This window comes from Pyrus communis, chromosome 14 (genome assembly GCF_041283825.1).
Source record: "Pyrus communis isolate YQ-2024b chromosome 14, ASM4128382v1, whole genome shotgun sequence".
Lineage (NCBI taxonomy): Eukaryota > Viridiplantae > Streptophyta > Magnoliopsida > Rosales > Rosaceae > Pyrus > Pyrus communis.
In genome coordinates this window covers 5,272,555-5,293,728 of record NC_142578.1, presented here as the reverse complement: position 1 = coordinate 5,293,728, position 21,174 = coordinate 5,272,555, and the positions used below count along the sequence as shown (strand labels likewise).

The following is a 21,174-nucleotide window of genomic DNA, read 5'->3' as shown; positions in this document are numbered from 1 at the left end:
TTCTCTTTTGTTTTAAAAAAATGTTATAAGTTCATCCAACAGCTTTCCCTTGAGAGAAAGTCAAACATAATTGGGGGTTGTTTTTGAAAACATAATCACTTTTCTTAGGTAAGGATTATCCAACAAGCAAATCGAAGATAATTGGGAAGTGACCATAACCACAAAGCAAAGTTGAGAGGATACTCAATGAACTCAACTTATATTTTCCAGTAAAATTACATCAAACACGAAATATTTCCGGCTTCCAACAAACAAATCGAAGATAATTGGGAACTGACCATAACCACAAAGCAAAGCTGAGAGGATACTCCCCGAATTTATCTTGTATTTTCTAGGTAAGATTACATCAAACACGAAATATTTATATTTCCGGCTTCCACTAAGTTCTCACATCTGAAAGGCCGGTGGCAGCTAGGGGAGAAGGTTTGATACATTTCCAAGACTCAATAACTAAGCGATTTCATGTCCTTGGCGACAAGAATCCACTGCTCTAGTTGGCATTTCGTACAAAACGCATTACTCAGGCTGTTGCGGAATTGTAGCATCAGTTCCACTTCTACTTCCAGATGACCGTACCCCATTTGCAGTTTCTGAATCACAGAAAGGAATCTGATAATGACGGATGGTCAAATCTACAGGTTGGCCCAGAACTGCAAACGCCAAAGCGGCTGTACTCCGTGCAAATGTTCTGACCCTGGATTGGAAACAAATTTAGGATGAAGGTCTATGCAATAACGAAGCACAATAACTGACCAAACCGAGTATTTCATATAGGAGAGGCAAGAGAGGAACTGTTAGTTAAGAATCCTTCTATGTTGAAAGAGACATATCCATGACTTTCACCATAAATTATCTTTCGCAAGGTCAAATTATCTATTATAAAGTTGAGGAGGGAATTGACTATAGCTATAGTCAAATCTTTGCCCCTCAATTTCACGCTATTTACAACAAAGCCATCAGATTTGGGCTGATATTGGGGCTGGGTTGGAAGGGCAATTTTGTCTTGTGCGTTTGAGATGGATTGTGATGGGTTTAGGTTTGTTGTCATTCAGTGAGGGTTTCGGGGATAGGAGGCCATGCCTCCTCTAACACGCCGGATGCGTATTGGAGGTACAGCGACGACTGGCAACTGTGCCGTCGGCGATGAATATAGCCGTCGGAAAGCGTCCTCGCTCCGATTGCGGTATGTTGGATTCCTTGAATTCCTTTTTTTTGGGTTTCCTCTCTCATTTTTGCGTTTGTTTGGGGTGGGATCTAGGTTTTCTCTGCATTGCTTAAATTTTGCATTTTTTTTTTCTGGATTTCAATTAAGAAATGAATAAATTCGGGGGTTTCTGATTTCATATTTCGTTGTTTATATGCTGGAATTACAGGACAAGGAGTTGGACCCTGGATCGAACGACTTTCCGGGTTAGTAACTTTTATAATATGCTGAGTTTTTATTAAATGATTGTTTTTTTTTTTATCGTACTCTCCCTCGGTCTAATTTCGCCCATATGCGCACACACAATCACAATAAGATTGGGTTCGGGTTTAGATATTTATATTTTTTTGATATTGAAAATTGCATTTTCTTCAGATTAATCCCAGGGCAGGTACCATGTGGATTTTTTTTTAAAATTTATTTACTAATTTTAACTTTGGCTTTTAAGTTTGAGTTCTGGTTTTTAATATTTATATTTCTGTACAAATTTGATGCTATGAAAGGGTTTGATGATTTATGATGATTTCAATGACAACTGTTTCTTTTCCAGAAGATGATTGCTTTTTGTACTAAGAATTGGGAAGCAGTTGCTAAGTGACGATTCTCCGTATCCTTTTAGAAGCCTTCTTCACCTGCTATAACTTCTATGTTTTGGTTTGTTATGAAATGAATTCCCTTCTACCGTAAAAAAAAAATGGTACAATGTTATCAAATTCGATTTTTCTAATCATTCGAATGCTGGGAATGGTTGTACCAAGAGAAACAAAAAAATATTGGATTGTCTGCAAAGCGCTGAACCAAAGAAAGAGAGGACTATAATGTGTAAATATAATTGGTTATTCAAATACGAACTTCTTTGCTTGATTGCTAGAATTTCAGTATAAATCAGATATGGTTAGATGTTATAGATGTTCAAACTCAAACAAGTTATTGTATTGGCATGTTGTAAATTTTTTAATTCGAATGTCTAATATTAAAATGTTTTTATTTTTTTTATTTTTTAACCAATTAAAACAAGTCAATTTGCTACTTGTTCACTGCAAGTTTGTAAACATTTACATATTGCAAAACATACATTTTGATATATAGACACACTTTCTTTCTAACAATATGTATGCTTTTGCTATAGGTTTACAAGAATGAGCATTGTACTAATACGTGACTTGAAGCCTCTTAGAAACGATATGAAGATCATAGTTGGAATATGCCGAATTTGGAGAACAAAAATGTTTTGACGTCAGAATCAGTTCAATACTTACAAGCGTAATAATGTATGTTTGATACAAGCGTTTTCGCTATGGGTTTTTAGGTGTACTATTTGTTTCATTGAATTCCTGTATGTCCTGTATGTTTGGGAAAATTGGAAATGAATGTCTGGAACGGTTCAATCTCCACATCAACTAATTCAGCTCAATCTCTTTCAAACATTGTTTGGAGCCGTTCAAATGCATGTCGTAGTTATTTCTGAGGGTGGAGAAATTTTTGAATTAATCTGTGAATTTGTGGAGTGGAATGAAACCATAGGCTTTTGTAATACAATTGGAAATGAAAATTATTTTAATTATGTAATATGATGATCTCTTAATTTGCTTTTGCAGATCTTCTTTGGTTCCTGTGCTAGCTCTCTGTGTCTCCATCTCCAAATAATTATATCCAATGTGTCAATCTAATCTTTTTTGTGTATGGATAGGCAAAAGTTTTACATTTTTTGAATTTCAATTTGAAGTTAGCTTTTTTTTTTGTTTTTTGGGTTAACGTTAGTTGGGACGATGAGCCTAGAACTGCATTAGTTCCTTTACTGAATGGAACAATACAATTAGTAGATAGTAATTCATATAATAATTTTAAATATCTAGATAATTGATGTTTCGTTTTTTAATTGTAATTTTCGTTTAATTTGCCATTTTATGGTGTTTTGTTTAAATGCATATTACAATCAATGATATTGATATTGGTTTATTCTCTATAATCACTTTCTTGGTTGTCTATAAGCTTAGGATAGAAAAGAATTAAGTGAAAATGCATTGATTTTGGTTTTATTTTTCCTGATTTCTTTAACGTGTATGGAAACATAGTTTTATGTCTCATATCCATTTTCGCACTGGTTTACGGGTGCAGGTTGAAACTGTGGCTCAGTTTGGGGTAATCTTTCCTCCCTCCCTCCCTCCCTCCCTCATTCCCTGTGCAGTTTTGATATGCTTATTTTTTTTTTGAGAAGAAACTATAACAGTTTATTAAAAAAGAAAAGTGTAATACACAGAAGTGGATAAGAACTCCACCAAGAACAGAACAAGAAAATCTCTCCAGAGGATCAGATTACAAGTAGGACAACCTCAACCAAAATCATTTTACCACTGCTAACATATCCCACAGTATGTGAGAAAGAGAGTAATTCTTATAACTATTGATATGCTTATAACTAAGTAAAAATAGTCAAATTCACCCCTTCATTATTGTAGCTTCGAGTTGTTCAAGCGGTTGCTGTTCCAGGAGGGCTACCACAAATCTTCCTATTTATGTGCCTGTGTAGCATTACCACATCAGTATGTCTACTAATGTTCTTTAGAATTTCTGGCTATTGAAGAATCCATTTAGAACTAGAACATAGAGCTGTGATAAGTTTATGTATACCACATGAAGATGGAGTAGAATACATTTCTTTTATCCTCCTGCATCTTGACACTCTTATTCTTTCTATGTTGAATCACACAAGTAATTTGTAATTAGTTTAGTATATCTGGTACATGTAAGATTGCACTTCCGATAATTTTTCTCGACATCAGTGTTTTAAGCTAAATGTTCTGTTAATGTAGACTGTGTTATAGATGTTTCTCATTCTCAATGCCGTAGTTGTGATTGGAAGCCCATAAACCTACCCCATGCATGCCCACATTCGCACAGCTTTGCACCCACATTCACTCCTATTATCCTTTTTCTTGGATGCATAGTATTCACAGGTCACATTGTTTTTTTCTTTTGGCCCTGGGTGTTGAAATTTTTTATGGAATTTCATTGATGCAAATATTGTGTCTTATTTTGGGCATTACCGTATTACGGGAAGATGAAGTCTATTTGGATAAGAGTAAATTGTTTGTGTTTTAATTTTTCTTTAATTCAGATAATCATGTTCAATTTTTTCGGTTTGATTTAAAGGAATTTCTTACACAAAAAAGTTATGGCTTTCTGATTCGTTTTTTGGGTTGTTTATGTGGACGGTTTTGTTTTCGTCAAATTTGTGGCTTTTGTGATTGGAGATTTGTACATACATTGAAATTTAGTTTTTCTGATTTCAGCTCTCATTCGGATCCTGACACTTCCTCATCATTAAAATCATTTTTTTATGCTGTTCTTTTCCAAGCACAGTTGCAGATCCACAAGGCATCAAGGTATGACATTTAAGCATATATTGTACATGTGTGTATTGCGTTATACATGTGTGAGTGTGAATATGTTTTATTCTGGGTTGATTTAGTTAATGAGGTTTTTTTTAATTTCAGATTAATTTGGCTCCTGTTAAACAGATCGGACGTCAGAAGAGTGGAACCAGTGGTGTTTGAAAAAGGTTGGTTTTTCAATTTTTTTAATTTGTGCCCTTTTAGTTGTTTGAATGAACTTTTTATGATGTAAATCAAGCTAAATTGAATAGCTGTGTTTGTATATTGTATTTGGTTGCAAAAAGATTTCAGTTCCAATATTATTCCATCACTTCATCAAAAAATGTTTGAATAACAAGTGGTGGTTAGTTATTAATGCTGTCGAGGGTGAAAAAATATGCACATTGGCCCAAAAGAAAATAACTTAGAACTTAAAAACCAACCCACTTTCTGTGCTACTTGTATCACAAAGTGAAAAACCTTTTTGAGATCATAATCCATAGTTACAAATTCTGTATAAAAAGAACAGTTCGAAGAAGAGTGAACTTACCGGTCTTAAGGGGAGGCCCCTGTCACTGAGTGCACATGAGGGGGTCGCTGCAGTCTGATTTTTTGGATGGTGATATTGGCAATTAGATTTATTAACACAATCCCCTGTTTGAGTGAAATAGAAGCAAACAGGTTGACCAGGTCGTTCTGGAAATTCTTCAGCTTGCGTCTGCTGTGCATATTGTCCGCAGTAGTTGGTTTCGGTCACCGAGTTGTTCATAACATATGGTGGAGGTGCAGGTGCCGGCATGCTTCTATGAACAGATGGTGGAGGTGCAGGCCTGCTTCTATGTGGTAGATATGCTGGAGCCTAAACATGTTTTGGCCAATACAAAATTAAAGAGAAAAGCATGTTTTTGAAAATGCAAACGAGATCAGCAGTAATTCTATAAATTCCACACACAAAAAAAAAAAAAAAAAAAAAGAGGGGCTACTCTTGCTTATATCCACAAACTAATACCGAACCCAAATAAGAAGTCTAGATGTACCGATGTGAAAACGTAAGCATATTACCACAACTGATGCAGACAACAATTTGTTATCAATATTCGAAACTTCAAGATTTTAACTTCTTTACAAATAATATTAGAATATCACATTAAGTCCTTAATGTAGGACCATATTATTAGTTTTATGAGCCGAACATGAATAAAAAGGGCATGAGAAAGAAAAGAAAAAGAGGTCAAAACACAAAAAGATCCGATTATTATCCCAAAAGAGACGGTAATTCGCATATCAAAAAGTGATGAGAATTATTTAAATTTTAAACCCAAGACTATAATAAGGGAGTGATGGCTAAAGTACCTGATAACCATTCCATTCTGTAGTTTCAGAATTAATCCCTTGAGAATTTGGAAGACCTTGTAATGATGCAGCCCTACCATTACCATACGCAGATTGCGGACGAGATTCTCCGGCAGCTGTAGGATCAGGGTGGTTAAACATGCAGTTTGTTTCGTACTTGCAGGTCGCAGTTTGCATATAGTAGGAACAATCTTTCTCCCCCTGTAATACGTTAAAACAATTATTCAGCGAACATATGGACACATTAAATTGGTCCAACAGAACAAGAAAATAAGCAAAGATGATCTTTAACATCATGAATAGATAGATAATAATTCCTCAAATTTTTGGAGATCAAATCTAGAGCTTATACCGGACGAATTGGCAGGCCCAAAAAGTTAAATTCCACAGCTGCAGCTACAGAAGGTACCCCTATACGTCGTCCTGGGCTGATGTAATACTGCAACAAGCTTAAGTGTCATATTAAGATTGTGAAACTGTTACTAGGCCACCAAGTACGTTGCACAAAATTGAATACAAGGGTACAAAGGGAAAGAAATGTCAATGATATTTAAAAACAAAATTGTAACAACATACAATTGTCAAAACACATCGACTATAAGTTGATCACGTTCAAGACCCTCATCATGCTTTAGTTAGCTACAAGATGAAAAAGGTTTAAGCTTGTATATTCACTAGTGCATTCTAACCTACTAGCTTTCATATAACCATATCGAGAAACCCCATCGTAAAAACACAAGATAGTACTTGAAATCAAATATGTCAAGTAAAACAAAACTTAATGATGTAAAACATGAAAACCAAGCAATTGCAGTAAAAAACAGAACTTCGGATAGATAATAACCTTGCTTTCGGTCTGGTCTTGCTTCTCTTTCAACTCTTCCAACTCTTCCAACTCTTCCCTCTGCTTTGCCTTGTCCTTAGACACCTTCAAATCAATATGATAAAGTTCAAAACACCAAGAAACACAAAGTGAGCACCAACAACACAAATATTTCCTGCAATCATACAAGGCCAGACGCATTTATGTCTCACAGAAAATTGGTACAACAGAATGAGAAAATAAGCAAAGATAAAATCTTAAATCTTCAACATCAAGAATAGATAGATATTCATTCCTCAAATTTTTGCAGATCAAATCCAGAGCATATACTGGACGATTTGGCAGGCCCGAAAAGTTAAGTTCCAGAGCTGGAGCTACAGAAGGTACCCCTATACGTCGTCCTGGGATGATGTAATACTGCAACACGCTTAAGTGTTATATTAAGATCGTGAAAACTGTTGCTAGGCCACCATCTACGTTGCACAGAATTGAGTACGAGGGTACAAAGGGAAAGAAATGTCATTGACATTTAAAAACATAATTGCAATCCTGTATAAAATGGAAAATGTAATTGTAATGTAACAGCATACAATTGTCAAAACACATCGACTATAAGTTGATCACGTTCAAGACCCTCATCATTCCATAGTTAGCTACAAGATGAAAAAGGTTTAAGCGTGTATATTCACTAGTGCATTCTAACCTACTAGCTTCCAGATAACCATATTGAGAAATCCCATCGACAAAATACAAGATAGTACTTGAAATCAAATATGTGAAGTAAAACAAAACTTAAGATGTAAAACATGAAAACCAAGCAATTGCAGTAAAAACCAGAACTTCGGATAGATAATAACCTTGCTTTCGGTATGGTCTTGCTTCCCTTCCAACTCTTCCCTCTGCTTTGCCTTGTCCTTAGACACCTTCAAATCAATATGATAAAGTTCAAAACACCAAGAAACACAAAGTGAGCACCAACAACACAAATATTTCCTGCAATCATACAAGGCCAGATGCATTTATGTCTCACAGAAAATTGGTCCAACAGAATAAGAAAATAAGCCAAGATAAAATCTTAAATCTTAAACATCATGAATAGATAGATATTCATTCCTCAAATTTTTGCAGATCAAATCTAGAGCTTATACCGAACGAATTGGCAAGTCCAAAAAGTTAAGTTCCAGAGCTGGAGTTACAGAAGGTACCCCTATACGTCGTCCTGGGCTGATGTAATACTGCAACAAGCTTAAGTGTTATATTAAGATCGTGAAAACTGTTACTAGGCCACCAAGTACGTTGCACAGAATTGAATACGAGGGTACAAAGGGAAAGAAATGTCAATGATATTTAAAAACATAATTGTAATCCTATATAAAAAGGGAAAATGTAATGTAACAGCATACAATTGTCAAAACACATCGACTATAAGTTGATCACCTACAAGACCCTCATCATTCCATAGTTAGCTACAAGATGAAAAAGGTTTAAGCTTGTATATTCACTAGTGCATTCTAACCTACAAGCTTTCAGATAACCATATTGAGAAACCCCATCGTCAAAACACAAGATAGTACTTGAAATCAAATATGTCAAGTAAAACAAAACTTAATGATGTAAAACATGAAAACCAAGCAATTGCAGTTAAAAACAGAACTTTGGATAGATAATAACCTTGCTTTCGGTCTGCTCTTGCTTCTCTTCCAACTCTTCCAACTCTTCCCTCTGCTTTGCCTTGTCCTTAGACACCTTCAAATCAATATGATAAAGTTCAATACACCAAGAAACACAAAGTAAGCACCAACAACACAAATATTTCCTGCAATCATACAAGGACAGATGCATTTATGTCTCACAGAAAATTGGTCCAACAGAATACGCAAATAAGCCAAGACAAAATCTTAAATCTTAAACATCATGAATAGATAGATATTCATTCCTCAAACTTTTGCAGATCAAATCTAGAGCTTATACTGGCCAAAATGGCAAGCTCGAAAAGTTAAGTTGCAGAGCTGGAGTTACAAAAGGTACCCCTATACGTCGTCCTGGTCTGATGTAATATTGCAACAAGCTTAAGTGTTATACTAAGATCGTGAAAACTGTTGCTAGGCCACCACGTACGTTGCACAGAATTCAATACGAGGGTACAAAGGGAAAGAAATGTCATTGACATTTAAAAACATAATTGTAATCCTGTATAAAAAGGAAAACGTAATTGTAATGTAACAACATACAATTGTCAAAACACATCGACTATAAATTGATCACGTTCAAGACCCTCATCAATCCATAGTTAGCTACAAGATGAAAAAGGTTTAAGCTTGTATATTCACTAGTGCATTCTAACCTACTAGCTTTTAGATAACCATATTGAGAAACCCCATCATCAAAATACAACATAGTACTTGAAATCAAATATGTGAAGTAAAACAAAACTTAATGATGTAAAACATCAAAACCAAGCAATTCCAGTAAAAACCAGAACTTCGGATAGATAATAACCTTGCTTTCGGTCTGGTCTTGCTTCTCTTCCAACTCTTCCCTCTGCTTTGCCTTGGCCTTAGACACCTTCAAATCAATATGATAAAGTTCAAAACACCAAGAAGCACAAAGTGAGCACAAACAACACAAATATTTCCTGCAATCATACAAGGCCAGATGCATTTATGTCTCACAGAATATTGGTCCAACAGAATAAGAAAATAAGCCAAGATAAAATCTTAAATCTTAAGCATCATGAATAGATAGATATTCATTCCTCAAATTTTTGCAGATCAAATCTAGAGCTTATACCAGACGAATTGGCAAGTCCGGAAAGTTAAGTTCCAGAGCTGGAGCTACAGAAGGTACCCCTATACGTCGTCCTGGGTTGATGTAATACTGCAACAAGCTTAAGTGTTATATTAAGATCATGAAACTGTTACTAGGCCACCATGTACGTTGCACAGATTTGAATACGAGAGTACAAGGGGAAAGAAACGTCATTGACATTTAAAAACAATATTGTAATCCTGTGTAAAAAAGGAAAATCTGATTGTAACGTAACAGCATACAATTGCCAAAACACATCGACTACAAGTTGATCATGTTCAAGACCCTCCTAAATCTATTGTTAGCTACAAGATAAAAAAGGTTTAAGCTTGCATATTCACTTGTGCATTCTAACCTACTAGCTTTCAGATAACCATATCAAAAAACCCCATCGTCAAAACACATCATAGTACTTGAAACCAAATATGTGAAGTAAAACAAAACTTATGGTGCAAAACATGAAAACCAAGCAATTGCAGTAAAAACCAGAACTTTGGATAGATCATAACCTTGCTTTCGGTCTGGTCTTGCTTCTTTTCCAATTCTTCTCTCTGCTTTGCCTTGTCCTTAGACACCTTCAAATCAATTTGATAAAGTTCAAAACACCAAGAAACACAAAGTGAGCACCAACAACACAAATACTTCCTGCAATCATACAAGGCCAGATGCATTTATGTCTCACAGAAAATTGGTCCAACAGAATAAGAAAATAAGCCAAGACAAAATCTTAAATCTTAAACATCATGAATAGATAGATATTCATTCCTCAAATTTTTGTAGATCAAATCTAGAGCTTATACTGGACGAAATGGCAGGCCCGAAAAGTCAAGTTCAAGAGCTGGAGCTATAGAAGGTACCCCTATACGTCGTCCTGGTCTGATGTAATACTGCAACAAGCTTAAGTGTTATACTAAGATCGTGAAAACTGTTGCTAGGCCACCACGTACGTTGCACAGAATTCAATACGAGGGTACAAAGGGAAAGAAAAGTCATTGACATTTCAAAACATAATTGTAATCCTGTATAAAAAGGAAAACGTAATTGTAATGTAACAACATACAATTGTCAAAACACATCGACTATAAATTGATCACGTTCAAGACCGTCATCATTCCATAGTTAGCTACAACAGGAAAAAGGTTTAAGCTTGTATATTCACTAGTGCATTCTAACCTACTAGCTTTTAGATAACCATATTGAGAAACCCCATCATCAAAATACAAGATAGTACTTGAAATCAAATATGTGAAGTAAAACAAAACTTAATGATGTAAAACATGAAAACCAAGCAATTCCAGTAAAAACTAGAACTTCGGATAGATAATAACCTTGCTTTCGGTCTGGTCTTGCTTCCGTTCCAACTCTTCCCTCTGCTTTGCCTTGGCCTTAGACACCTTCGGATCAATATGATAAAGTTCAAAACACCAAGAAACACAAAGTGAGCACCAACAACACAAATATTTCCTACAATCATACAAGGCCAGATCCATTTATGTCTCACAGAAAATTGGTCCAACAGAATAAGAAAATAAGCAAAGATAAAATCTTAAATCTTAAACATCATGAATAGATAGATATTCATTCCTCAAATTTTTGCACATCAAATCTAGAGCTTAGACTGAACGAATTGGCAAGTCCGAAAAGTTAAGTTCCAGAGCTGGAGCTATAGATAGTACCCTTATACGTCATCTTGGGCTGATGTAATACTGCAACAAGCTTAATTGTTATATGAAGATCGTGAAAACTGTTACTAGGCCACCAAGTACGTTGCATAGAATTGAATACAAGGGTACAAAGGGAAAGAAATGTTAATGATATTTAAAAACATAATTGTAATCCTGTATAAAAAAGGAAAATGTAATGTAACAGCATACAATTGTCAAAATACATAGACTATAAGTTGATCACGTTCAAGACCCTCATCATTCTATAGTTAGCTACAAGATGAAAAAGGTTTCAGCTTGTATATTCACTAGTGCATTCTAACCTACCAGCTTTAAGATAACCATATCGAGAAACCCCATCGTCAAAACACAAGATAGTACTTGAAATCAAATATGTGAAGTAAAACAAAACTTAATGATGTAAAACATGAAAACCAAGCATTTGCAGTAAAAAACAGAACTTTGGATAGATAATAACCTTGCTTTCGGTCTGGTCTTGCTTCTCTTCCAACTCTTCCCTCTGCTTTGCCTTGTCCTTAGACACCTTCAAATCAATATGATAAGGTTCAAAACACCAAGAAACACAAAGTGAGCACCAACAACACAAATATTTCCTGCAATCATACAAGGCCAGATGCATTTATGTCTCACAGAAAATTGGTCCAACAGAATAAGAAAATAAGCCAAGATAAAATCTTAAATCTTAAACATCATGAATAGATAGATATTCATTCCTCAAATTTTTGCAGATCAAATCTAGAGCTTATACCGCACGAATTGGCAAGTCCGAAATGTTAAGTTCGAGAGCTGGAGCTACAGATGGTACCCCTATACGTCGTCCTGGGCTAATGTAATACTGCAACAAGATTAAGTGTTATATTACAATCGTGAAAAATGTTACTAGGCCACCAAGTACGTTGCACAGAATTGAATACGAGGGTACAAAAGGAAAGAAATGTCAATGATACTTAAAAACATAATTGTAATCCTGTATGTAAAAGGAAAATGTAATGTAACAGCACACAATTCTCAAAATACATCGACTATAAGTTTATCACGTTCAAGACCCTCATCATTCTATAGTTAGCTACAAGATGAAAAAGGTTTAAGCTTGTATATTCACTAGGGCATTCTAACCTACTAGCTTTCAAATAACCATATTGAGAAACCCCATCATCAAAATACAAGATTGTACTTGAAATCAAATATGGGAAGTAAAACAGAACTTAATGATGTAAAACATGAAAACCAAGCAATTGCAGTGAAAAACAGAACTTTCGATAGATAATAACCTTGCTTTCGGTCTGCTCTTGCTTCTCTTCCAACTCTTCCAACTCTTCCCTCTGCTTTGCCTTGTCCTTAGACACCTTCAAATCAATATGATAAAGTTCAAAACACCAAGAAACACAAAGTGAGCACCAACAACACAAATATTTCCTGCAATCATACAAGGCCAGATGCATTCATGTCTCACAGAAAATTGGTCTAACAGAATAAGAAAATAAGCCAAGACAAAATCTTAAATCTTAAACATCATGAATAGATAGATATTCATTCCTCAAACTTTTGCAGATCAAATCTAGAGCTTATACTGGCCGAAATGGAAGGCCTGAAAGGTTAAGTTCCAGAGCTGGAGCTACGGAAGGTAGCCCTATACGTCGTCCTGGTCTGATGTAACACTGCAACAAGCTTAAGTGTTATACTAAGATCGTGAAAACTGTTGCTAGGCCACCACGTACGTTGCACAGAATTCAATATGAGGGTACAAAGGGAAAGAAATGTCATTGACATTTAAAAACATAATTGTAATCCTGTATAACAAGGAAAACTTAATTGTAATGTAACAGCATACAATTGTCAAAACACATCGACAATAAATTGATCACGTTCAAGACCGTGATCATTCCATAGTTAGCTACAAGATGAAAAAGGCTTAAGCTTGTATATTCACTAGTGCATTCTAACCTACTAGCTTTTAGATAACCATATTGAGAAACCCCATCATCAAAATACAAGATAGTACTTGAAATCAAATATGTGAAGTAAAACAAAACTTAATGATGTAAAACATCAAAACCAAGCAATTCCAGTAAAAACCAGAACTTCAGATAGATAATAACCTTGCTTTCGGTCTGGTCTTGCTTCTCTTCCAACTCTTCCCTCTGCTTTGCCTTGGCCTTAGACACCTTCAAATCAATATGATGAAGTTCAAAACACCAAGAAGCACAAAGTGAGCACAAACAACACAAATATTTCCTGCTATCATACAAGGCCAGATGCATTTATGTCTCACAGAATATTGGTCCAACAGAATAAGAAAATAAGCCAAGATAAAATCTTAAATCTTAAGCATCATGAATAGATAGATATTCATTCCTCAAATTTTTGCAGATCAAATCTAGAGCTTATACCAGACGAATTGGCAAGTCCGGAAAGTTAAGTTCCAGAGTTGGAGCTACAGAAGGTACCCCTATACGTCGTCCTGGGTTGATGTAATACTGCAACAAGCTTAAGTGTTATATTAAGATCATGAAACTATTACTAGGTCACCATGTACGTTGCACAGATTTGAATACGAGAGTACAAAGGGAAAGAAACGTCATTGACATTTAAAAACATAATTGTAATCCTGTGTAAAAAAGGAAAATCTGATTGTAACGTAACAGCATACAATTGCCAAAACACATCGACTACAAGTTGATCATGTTCAAGACCATCCTAAATCTATTGTTAGCTACAAGATAAAAAAGGTTTAAGCTTGCATATTCACTTGTGCATTCTAACCTACTAGCTTTCAGATAACCATATCCAAAAACCCCATCGTCAAAACACATCATAGTACTTGAAACCAAATATGCGAAGTAAAACAAAACTTATGGTGCAAAACATGAAAACCAAGCAATTGCAGTAAAAACCAGAACTTTGGATAGATAATAACCTTGCTTTCCGTCTGGTCTTGCTTCTTTTCCAATTCTTCTCTCTGCTTTGCCTTGTCCTTAGACACCTTCAAATCAATTTGATAAAGTTCAAAACACCAAAAAACACAAAGTGAGCACCAACAACACAAATACTTCCTGCAATCATACAAGGCCAGATGCATTTATGTCTCGCAGCAAATTGGTCCAACAGAATAAGAAAATAAGCCAAGACAAAATCTTAAATCTTAAACATCATGAATAGATAGATATTCATTCCTCAAATTTTTGCAGAACAAATCTAGAGCATATACTGGCCGAAATGGCAGGCCCGAAAAGTTAAGTTCGAGAGCTGGAGCTACAGAAGGTACCCCTATACATCGTCCTGGTCTGATGTAATACTACAACAAGCTTAAGTGTTATACTAAGATCGTGAAAACTGTTGCTAGGCGACCACGTACGTTGCACATAATTCAATACGAGGGTACAAAGGGAAAGAAAAGTCATTGACATTTAAAAACATAATTGTAATCCTGTATAAAAAGGAAAACGTACTTGTAATGTAACAGTATAGAGATGTCAAAACACATCGACTATAAATTGATCACGTTCAAGACTCTCATGATTCCATATTTAGCTACAAGATGAAAAAGGTTTAAGCTTGTATATTCACTAGTGCATTCTAACCTACTAGCTTTTAGATAACCATATTGAGAAACCCCATCATCAAAATACAAAATAGTACTTGAAATCAAATATGTGAAGTAAAACAAAACTTAAGATCTTAAACATGAAAACCAAGCAATTGCAGTAAAAACCAGAACTTTGGATAGATAATAACCTTGCTTTCGGTCTGGTCTTGCTTCTTTTCCAACTCTTCCCTCTGCTTTGCCTTGTCCTTAGACACCTTCAAATCAATATGATAAAGTTCAAAACACCAAGAAACACAAAGTGAGCAGCAACAACACAAATATTTCCTGCAATCATACAAGGCCAGGTGCATTTATGTCTCACAGAAAATTTGGTCCAACAGAATAAGAAAATAAGCCAAGATAAAATCTTAAACATCATGAATAGATAGATATTCATTCCTCAAATTTTTGCACATCAAATTTAGAGCTTATACCGGACAAATTGGCAAGTCCGAAAAGTTAAGTTCGAGAGCTGGAGCTACAGATGGTACCCCTATACGTCGTCCCGGGCTAATGTAATACTGCAACAAGATTAAGTGTTATATTACGATCGTGTAAACTGTTACTAGGCCACCAAGTACATTGCACAGAATTGAATACGGGGGTACAAAAGGAATGAAATGTCAATGATACTTAAAAACATAATTGTAATCCTGTATGTAAAAGGAAAATGTAATGTAACAGCATACAGTTGTCAAAACACATCGACTATAAGTTCATCACGTTCAAGACCCTCATCATTCTTTAGTTAGCTAAAAGATGAAGAAGGTTTAAGCTTGTATATTCACTAGTGCATTCTAACCTACTAGCTTTGAGATAACCATATCGAGAAACCCCATCGTCAAAACACAAGATAGTACTTGAAATCAAATATGTGAAGTAAAACAAATCTTAATGATGTAAAACATGAAAACCAAGCAATTGCAGTGAAAAATAGAACTTTGGATAGATAATAACCTTGCTTTCGATCTGGTCGTGCTTCTCTTCCAACTCTTCCAACTCTTCCCTTTGCTTTGCCTTGTCCTTAGACACCTTCAAATCAATATGATAAAGTTCAAAACACCAAGAAACACAAGGTGAGCACCAACAACACAAATATTTCCTGCAATCATACAAGGCCAGATTCATTTATGTCTCAGAGAAAATTGGTACAACAGAATAAGAAAATAAGCAAAGATAAAATCTTAAATCTTAAACATCATGAATAGATAGATATTCATTCCTCAAATTTTTGCAGATCAAATCTAGAGCTTATACTGGACGTATTGGCAGGCCCGAAAAGTTAAGTTCCAGAGCTGGAGCTACAGAAGGTACCCCTATACGTCGTCCTGGTCTGATGTAATACTGCAACAGGCTTAAGTGTTATATTAAGATCGTGAAAACTATTGCTAGGCCACCACGTATGTTGCACAGAATTGAATACAATGGTACAAAGGGAAAGAAATGTCATTGACATTTAAAAACATAATTGTAATCCTGTATAAAAAGGAAAATGTAATTGTAATGTAGCAGCATACAATTGTCAAAACACATCGACTATAAGTTCATCACGTTCAAGACCCTCATCATTCTATAGTTAGCTACAAGATGAAAAAGGTTTAAGCTTGTATATTCAATAGTGCATTCTAACCTACTAGCTTTCATATAACCATATTGAGAAACCCCATCGTCAAAATACAAGATAGTACTTGAAATCAAATATGTGAAGTAATACAAAACTTAATGATGTAAAACATGTAAACCAAGCAATTCCAGTAAAAACCAGAACTTCGGATAGATAATAACCTTGGTTTCGGTTAGGTCTTGCCTCTCTTCCAACTCTTCCCTTTGCTTTGCCTTGTCCTTAGACACCTTCAAATCAATATGATAAAGTTCAAAACACCAAGAAACACAAAGTGAGCACCAACAACACAAATATTTCCTGCAATCATACAAGGCCAGATTCATTTATGTCTCATAGAAAATTGGTACAACAGAATAAGAAAATAAGCAAAGATAAAATCTTAAATCTTAAACATCATGAATAGATAGATATTCATTCCTCAAATTTTTGCAGATCAAATCTAGATCTTATACTGGACGTATTGGCAGGCCCGAAAAGTTAAGTTCCAGAGCTGGAGCTACAGAAGGTACCCCTATACGTCGTCCTGGTCTGATGTAATACTGCAACAGGCTTAAGTGTTATATTAAGATCGTGAAAACTATTGCTAGGCCACCACGTACGTTGCACAGAATTGAATACAATAGTACAAAGGGAAAGAAATGTCATTGACATTTAAAAACATAATTGTAATCCTGTATAAAAAGGAAAATGTAATTGTAATGTAGCAGCATACAATTGTCAAAACACATCGACTATAAGTTCATCACGTTCAAGACCCTCATCATTCTATAGTTAGCTACAAGATGAAAAAGGTTTAAGCTTGTATATTCACTAGTGCATTCTAACCTACTAGCTTTCATATAACCATATTGAGAAACCCCATCGTCAAAATACAAGATAGTACTTGAAATCAAATATGTGAAGTAAAACAAAACTTAATGATGTAAAACATGAAAACCAAGCAATTCCAGTAAAAACCAGAACTTCGGATAGATAATAACCTTGCTTTCGGTTAGGTCTTGCCTCTCTTCCAACTCTTCCCTTTGCTTTACCTTGTCCTTAGACACCTTCAAATCAATATGATAAAGTTCAAAACATCAAGAAACACAAAGTGAGCACCAACATCACAAATATTTCCTGCAATCATACAAGGCCAGATGCATTTATGTCTCACAGAAAATTGGTCTAACAGAATAAGAAAATAAGCCAAATTAAATCTTAAACATCATGAATAGATAGATATTCATTCCTCAAATTTTTGCAGATCAAATCTAGAGCTTATACCGGACGAATTGGCAAGTCTGAAAAGTTAAGTTCGAGAGCTGGAGCTACAGAAGGTACCCCTATACGTCGTCCTGGGCTTATATAATACTGCAACAAGCTTAAGTGTTATATTAAGATCGTGAAAACTGTTACTAGGCCTCCACGTACGTTGCACAGATTTGAATATGAGGGTACAAAGGGAAATGTTGTTGACATTTAAAAACATAATTGTAATCCTGTATAAAAGGCAAAATGTAATTGTAATGTAACAGCATACAATTGTCAAAACACATCGACTATAAGTTGATCGTTCAAGACCCTCATCATTCTATAGTTAGCTACAAGATGAAAAAGATTCAAGCTTGTATATTCACTTGTGCATTCTAACCTAAACCATATCGAGAAACCCACAAGTTAGTACTTGAAATCAAATATGTGAAGTAAAACAAAACTTAATGATGTAAAACATGAAAACCAAGCCATTCCAGTAAAAACCAGAACTTCGGATAGATAATAACCTTGCTTTCCGTCTGGTCTTGCTTCTCTTCCAACTCTTCCCTCTGCTTTGCCTTGTCCTTAGACACCTTCAAATCAATATGATAAAGTTCAAAACACCAAGAAGCACAAAGTGAGCACAAACAACACAAATATTTCCTGCAATCATACAAGGCCAGATGCATTTATGTCTCACAGAATATTGGTCCAACAGAATAAGAAAATAAGCCAAGATAAAATCTTAAATCTTAAGCATCATGAATAGATAGATATTCATTCCTCAAATTTTTGCATATCAAATCTAGAGCTTATACCAGACGAATTGGCAAGTCCGAAAAGTTAAGTTCCAGAGCTGGAGCTACAGAAGGTGCCCCTATACGTCGTCCTGGGCTGATGTAATACTGCAACAAGCTTAAGTGTTATATTAAGATGATGAAACTGTTACTAGGCCACCATGTACGTTGCACAGATTTGAATACGAGAGTACAAAGGGAAAGAAACGTCATTGACATTTAAAAACATAATTGTAATCTTGTGTTAAAAAGGAAAATCTGATTGTAACATAACAGCATACAATTGCCAAAACACATCGACTACAAGTTGATCATGTTCAAGACCCTCGTAAATCTATTGTTAGCTACAAGATAAAAAAGGTTTAAGCTTGCATATTCACTTGTGCATTCTAACCTACTAGCTTTCAGATAACCATATCAAAATACCCCATCGTCAAAACACATCATAGTACTTGAAACCAAATATGTGAAGTAAAACAAAACTTAATGGTGCAAAACATGAAAACCAAGCAATTGCAGTAAAAACCAGAACTTTGGATAGGTAATAACCTTGCTTTCGGTCTGGTCTTCCTTCTTTCCCAATTCTTCTCTCTGCTTTGCCTTGTCCTTAGACACCTTCAAATCAATTTGATAAAGTTCAAAACACCAAGAAACACAAAGTGAGCACCAACAACACAAATACTTCCTGCAATCATACAAGGCCAAACGTATTAATGTCTCAAATACTAAATGCAGGCCCAAAGTCCCGATTTGTTTCGGACAAATTTCACCACAAAGATGTATGTGAAAGAAAAACATGATCTTTAACAAATATGAAATGTGCCTCCATTTCGAGTCAATTCCGCATACAGAGATCATCATCTTTAACTAACCGATTAACACATTCTTTACTCTATTACACATGCATACATGAATTTCTCAGCTAAACCGAAGAAAGCTGAGGCCACGAAAACACGAAAAGTCTCAATCTTTCAACCATAAACATACATAAGCAAATGCTTAATGCAAAACAAGAGAGATATACCTGCTTGTTTTTCCTTCTCCGAGGGTGATTCAACTTGCAATTCCATCCGAACTTACAATTGCCAGTCTTCGGATGGTACGAACAGTCTCCAGCTTCCGGCCTCAATGGGTACTGATTCCTTCTGCTAGTCTCCTCAACAACCTTCTTCTCCACCTCACCGCCATTCTCATTCCCTCCTCCGCTGCCGCTGCTGCTGCTTTCGCTCTCTCTCTCCTTCTCATTTTCCTTTTCCTTTTCAGTCTCTCTCTCCTTCTCCTCTTCTTCTTTTTCCTCCTTTTCCTTCAAACTCAATTTCCGAATCCCATCAACGATGGAAGGATCGAAGCTCCGATCCTCATCGAGGAAGGCGGGGTCGAATTGCTGAATCTCATCGAGCACGGCGGGGCCGAGTGTCCGAATCCAATCAAGGATTTCAACAACGGACGGCTCAGGAGACGGAACAGAAGGGGGATTTTGAGGAACGTCTACGCTTTCAGAAAATTCCGAAGGGAAAGCAGGGCCCAAGTTCCGAATCTCAACGGTGGGGTCGAATTGCTGAATCTCTTGAAGGAGGGCAGGGTCGCGATTCCTAATCCTATTGAGCACGGCGGGGTCGAGCGTCCGAATCCAATCAACGAGATCGGACGGCGCAGGTGACGGAACAGACGTCGGATTTAGGGGAACTTCGACGCCTCTGAATCTGAAGTACTTATAAATTACGACCAGCACTGACAATGACACCGGTAGGACAATACCCGCCGCTGAAAAAAACATAGCTTTTGTGCTGATGGCGGCGGCGGATGCGGCGGCGACGTTAGCTGAAACTGGGTTGCTAGGTTTTTGCTGTGAACTTGCAACTAGCAACTACATTATGGATGAAACAAACTCTCTCATATGATCAAATATACATTGACTGCCTAAATCAAAGTCTGCTCTGTCCAGAGGCATGTTTGGATTGCTTTTCAATTCCAAAACTGCTTTATGAAAAGCTGAGAATCTCATAATAGAGAATGACTTACATGGAACATGTAACATATCTTCTAGTAGTTGGTGTTTAAGCAAATGTTGATACAATGTGACAATATCTTAAAATAATTATGCGTTGACATGTAATATCTATGTGTAGGCTAAGTCCTCCTTTATAATAATACTCATGACATGCCCTGATCCTTTGTCCAAATGACAATAAGATGGTCACGTGCTAGCTGACATTCGAGGGTGACGCAAGCCATTTTATGAATGCATATGCCAAGAACATGTGAAACATGCATAATAATTTCACACGTAACTACGCAATATAGTATTCAAGTATAAACCTTAGCAAAATATAATAATCCACTACCAAAAATTTAAAGTGATAATGCATGACATGTTCAGAGCATACTACTAATTCAAAATACAAGCAGAAGGGATATTAGAAAGTGCAATTACACGAGATGTCCTACGCAGAGAGGATGACACAAATTCATTGATATGGGAATGTCTTGTAGCTCGGGTCGTATGCCTCGTTCCTAGATCTTAAGGGGGCGCAAAACAAAACCTGAGTGGACCAAGTTTATATATAGTAATAATAAAACAGTTATTCTTCAACGTACTAACCCCCAGTTTTAGAAAACTCGTATAGTATAATAAGTAATAGGTTTTCCGAAAACCCTAGTATGTCATAAAACCTTCATAAAACATA

At 35.9% G+C, this 21,174-nt stretch overlaps 1 protein-coding gene and 1 long non-coding RNA gene across 39 annotated transcripts; one reads left to right on the top strand and one right to left on the bottom strand.

Annotated features, from left to right (window-relative positions):
* Positions 1-171: 171 nt before the first annotated feature.
* Positions 172-20,610, bottom strand: LOC137713796 (uncharacterized). Of its 23 annotated transcripts, none has more exons than XM_088684754.1 (28): positions 19,512-20,610; positions 19,037-19,102; positions 18,509-18,595; positions 18,218-18,283; positions 17,721-17,807; positions 17,438-17,503; positions 16,619-16,684; positions 15,791-15,865; positions 15,268-15,354; positions 14,983-15,048; positions 14,165-14,230; positions 13,638-13,724; positions 13,347-13,412; positions 12,519-12,593; positions 11,996-12,082; positions 11,705-11,770; positions 10,891-10,956; positions 10,072-10,137; positions 9,545-9,631; positions 9,254-9,319; positions 8,426-8,500; positions 7,903-7,989; positions 7,612-7,677; positions 6,776-6,859; positions 6,284-6,370; positions 5,932-6,132; positions 5,129-5,437; positions 172-694 (listed from the first exon to the last, which is right to left on the bottom strand). In XM_088684754.1, exons 1-28 carry the CDS (start codon positions 20,262-20,264, stop codon positions 596-598), a joined length of 3,159 nt encoding a protein of 1,052 aa, XP_088540880.1. In that variant the 5' UTR covers positions 20,265-20,610; the 3' UTR covers positions 172-595. The 23 variants fall into 23 exon arrangements, 21 of the variants coding, with proteins under 21 accessions (XP_088540880.1, XP_088540882.1, XP_088540881.1 ...); XM_088684757.1 differs by lacking the exon at positions 172-694 and adding an exon at positions 3,407-3,726; XR_015955972.1 differs by lacking the exon at positions 17,721-17,807 and having other exon boundaries at positions 6,776-7,171.
* Positions 910-18,017, top strand: LOC148691121 (uncharacterized). 16 transcript variants are annotated; one of them, XR_015955982.1, is made up of 8 exons: positions 913-1,183; positions 1,374-1,410; positions 2,334-2,475; positions 3,323-3,346; positions 3,664-3,747; positions 4,498-4,590; positions 4,726-4,766; positions 17,701-18,017. It is a non-coding gene; the product is annotated as an uncharacterized LOC148691121 (long non-coding RNA). The 16 variants fall into 16 exon arrangements; XR_015955978.1 differs by having other exon boundaries at positions 4,702-4,766; XR_015955983.1 differs by lacking the exon at positions 17,701-18,017 and adding an exon at positions 10,343-10,885.
* Positions 20,611-21,174: the final 564 nt, after the last annotated feature.

What these genes read in the sequence shown, in the direction of transcription:
- LOC137713796 (XM_088684754.1), bottom strand. Translation starts at nt 20,264, where the DNA reads ATGTTTTTTTCAGCGGCGGGTATTGTCCTACCGGTGTCATTGTCAGTG. An exon ending in CGGACTTGCCAATTCGTGCG is followed by an intron (nt 11,771 to 11,995) that starts GTATAAGCTCTA and finishes ATTGATTTGAAG; the next exon opens with GTGTCTAAGGACAAGGCAAA. An exon ending in TGGACTTGCCAATTCGTTCG is followed by an intron (nt 7,678 to 7,902) that starts GTATAAGCTCTA and finishes ATTGATTTGAAG; the next exon opens with GTGTCTAAGGACAAGGCAAA.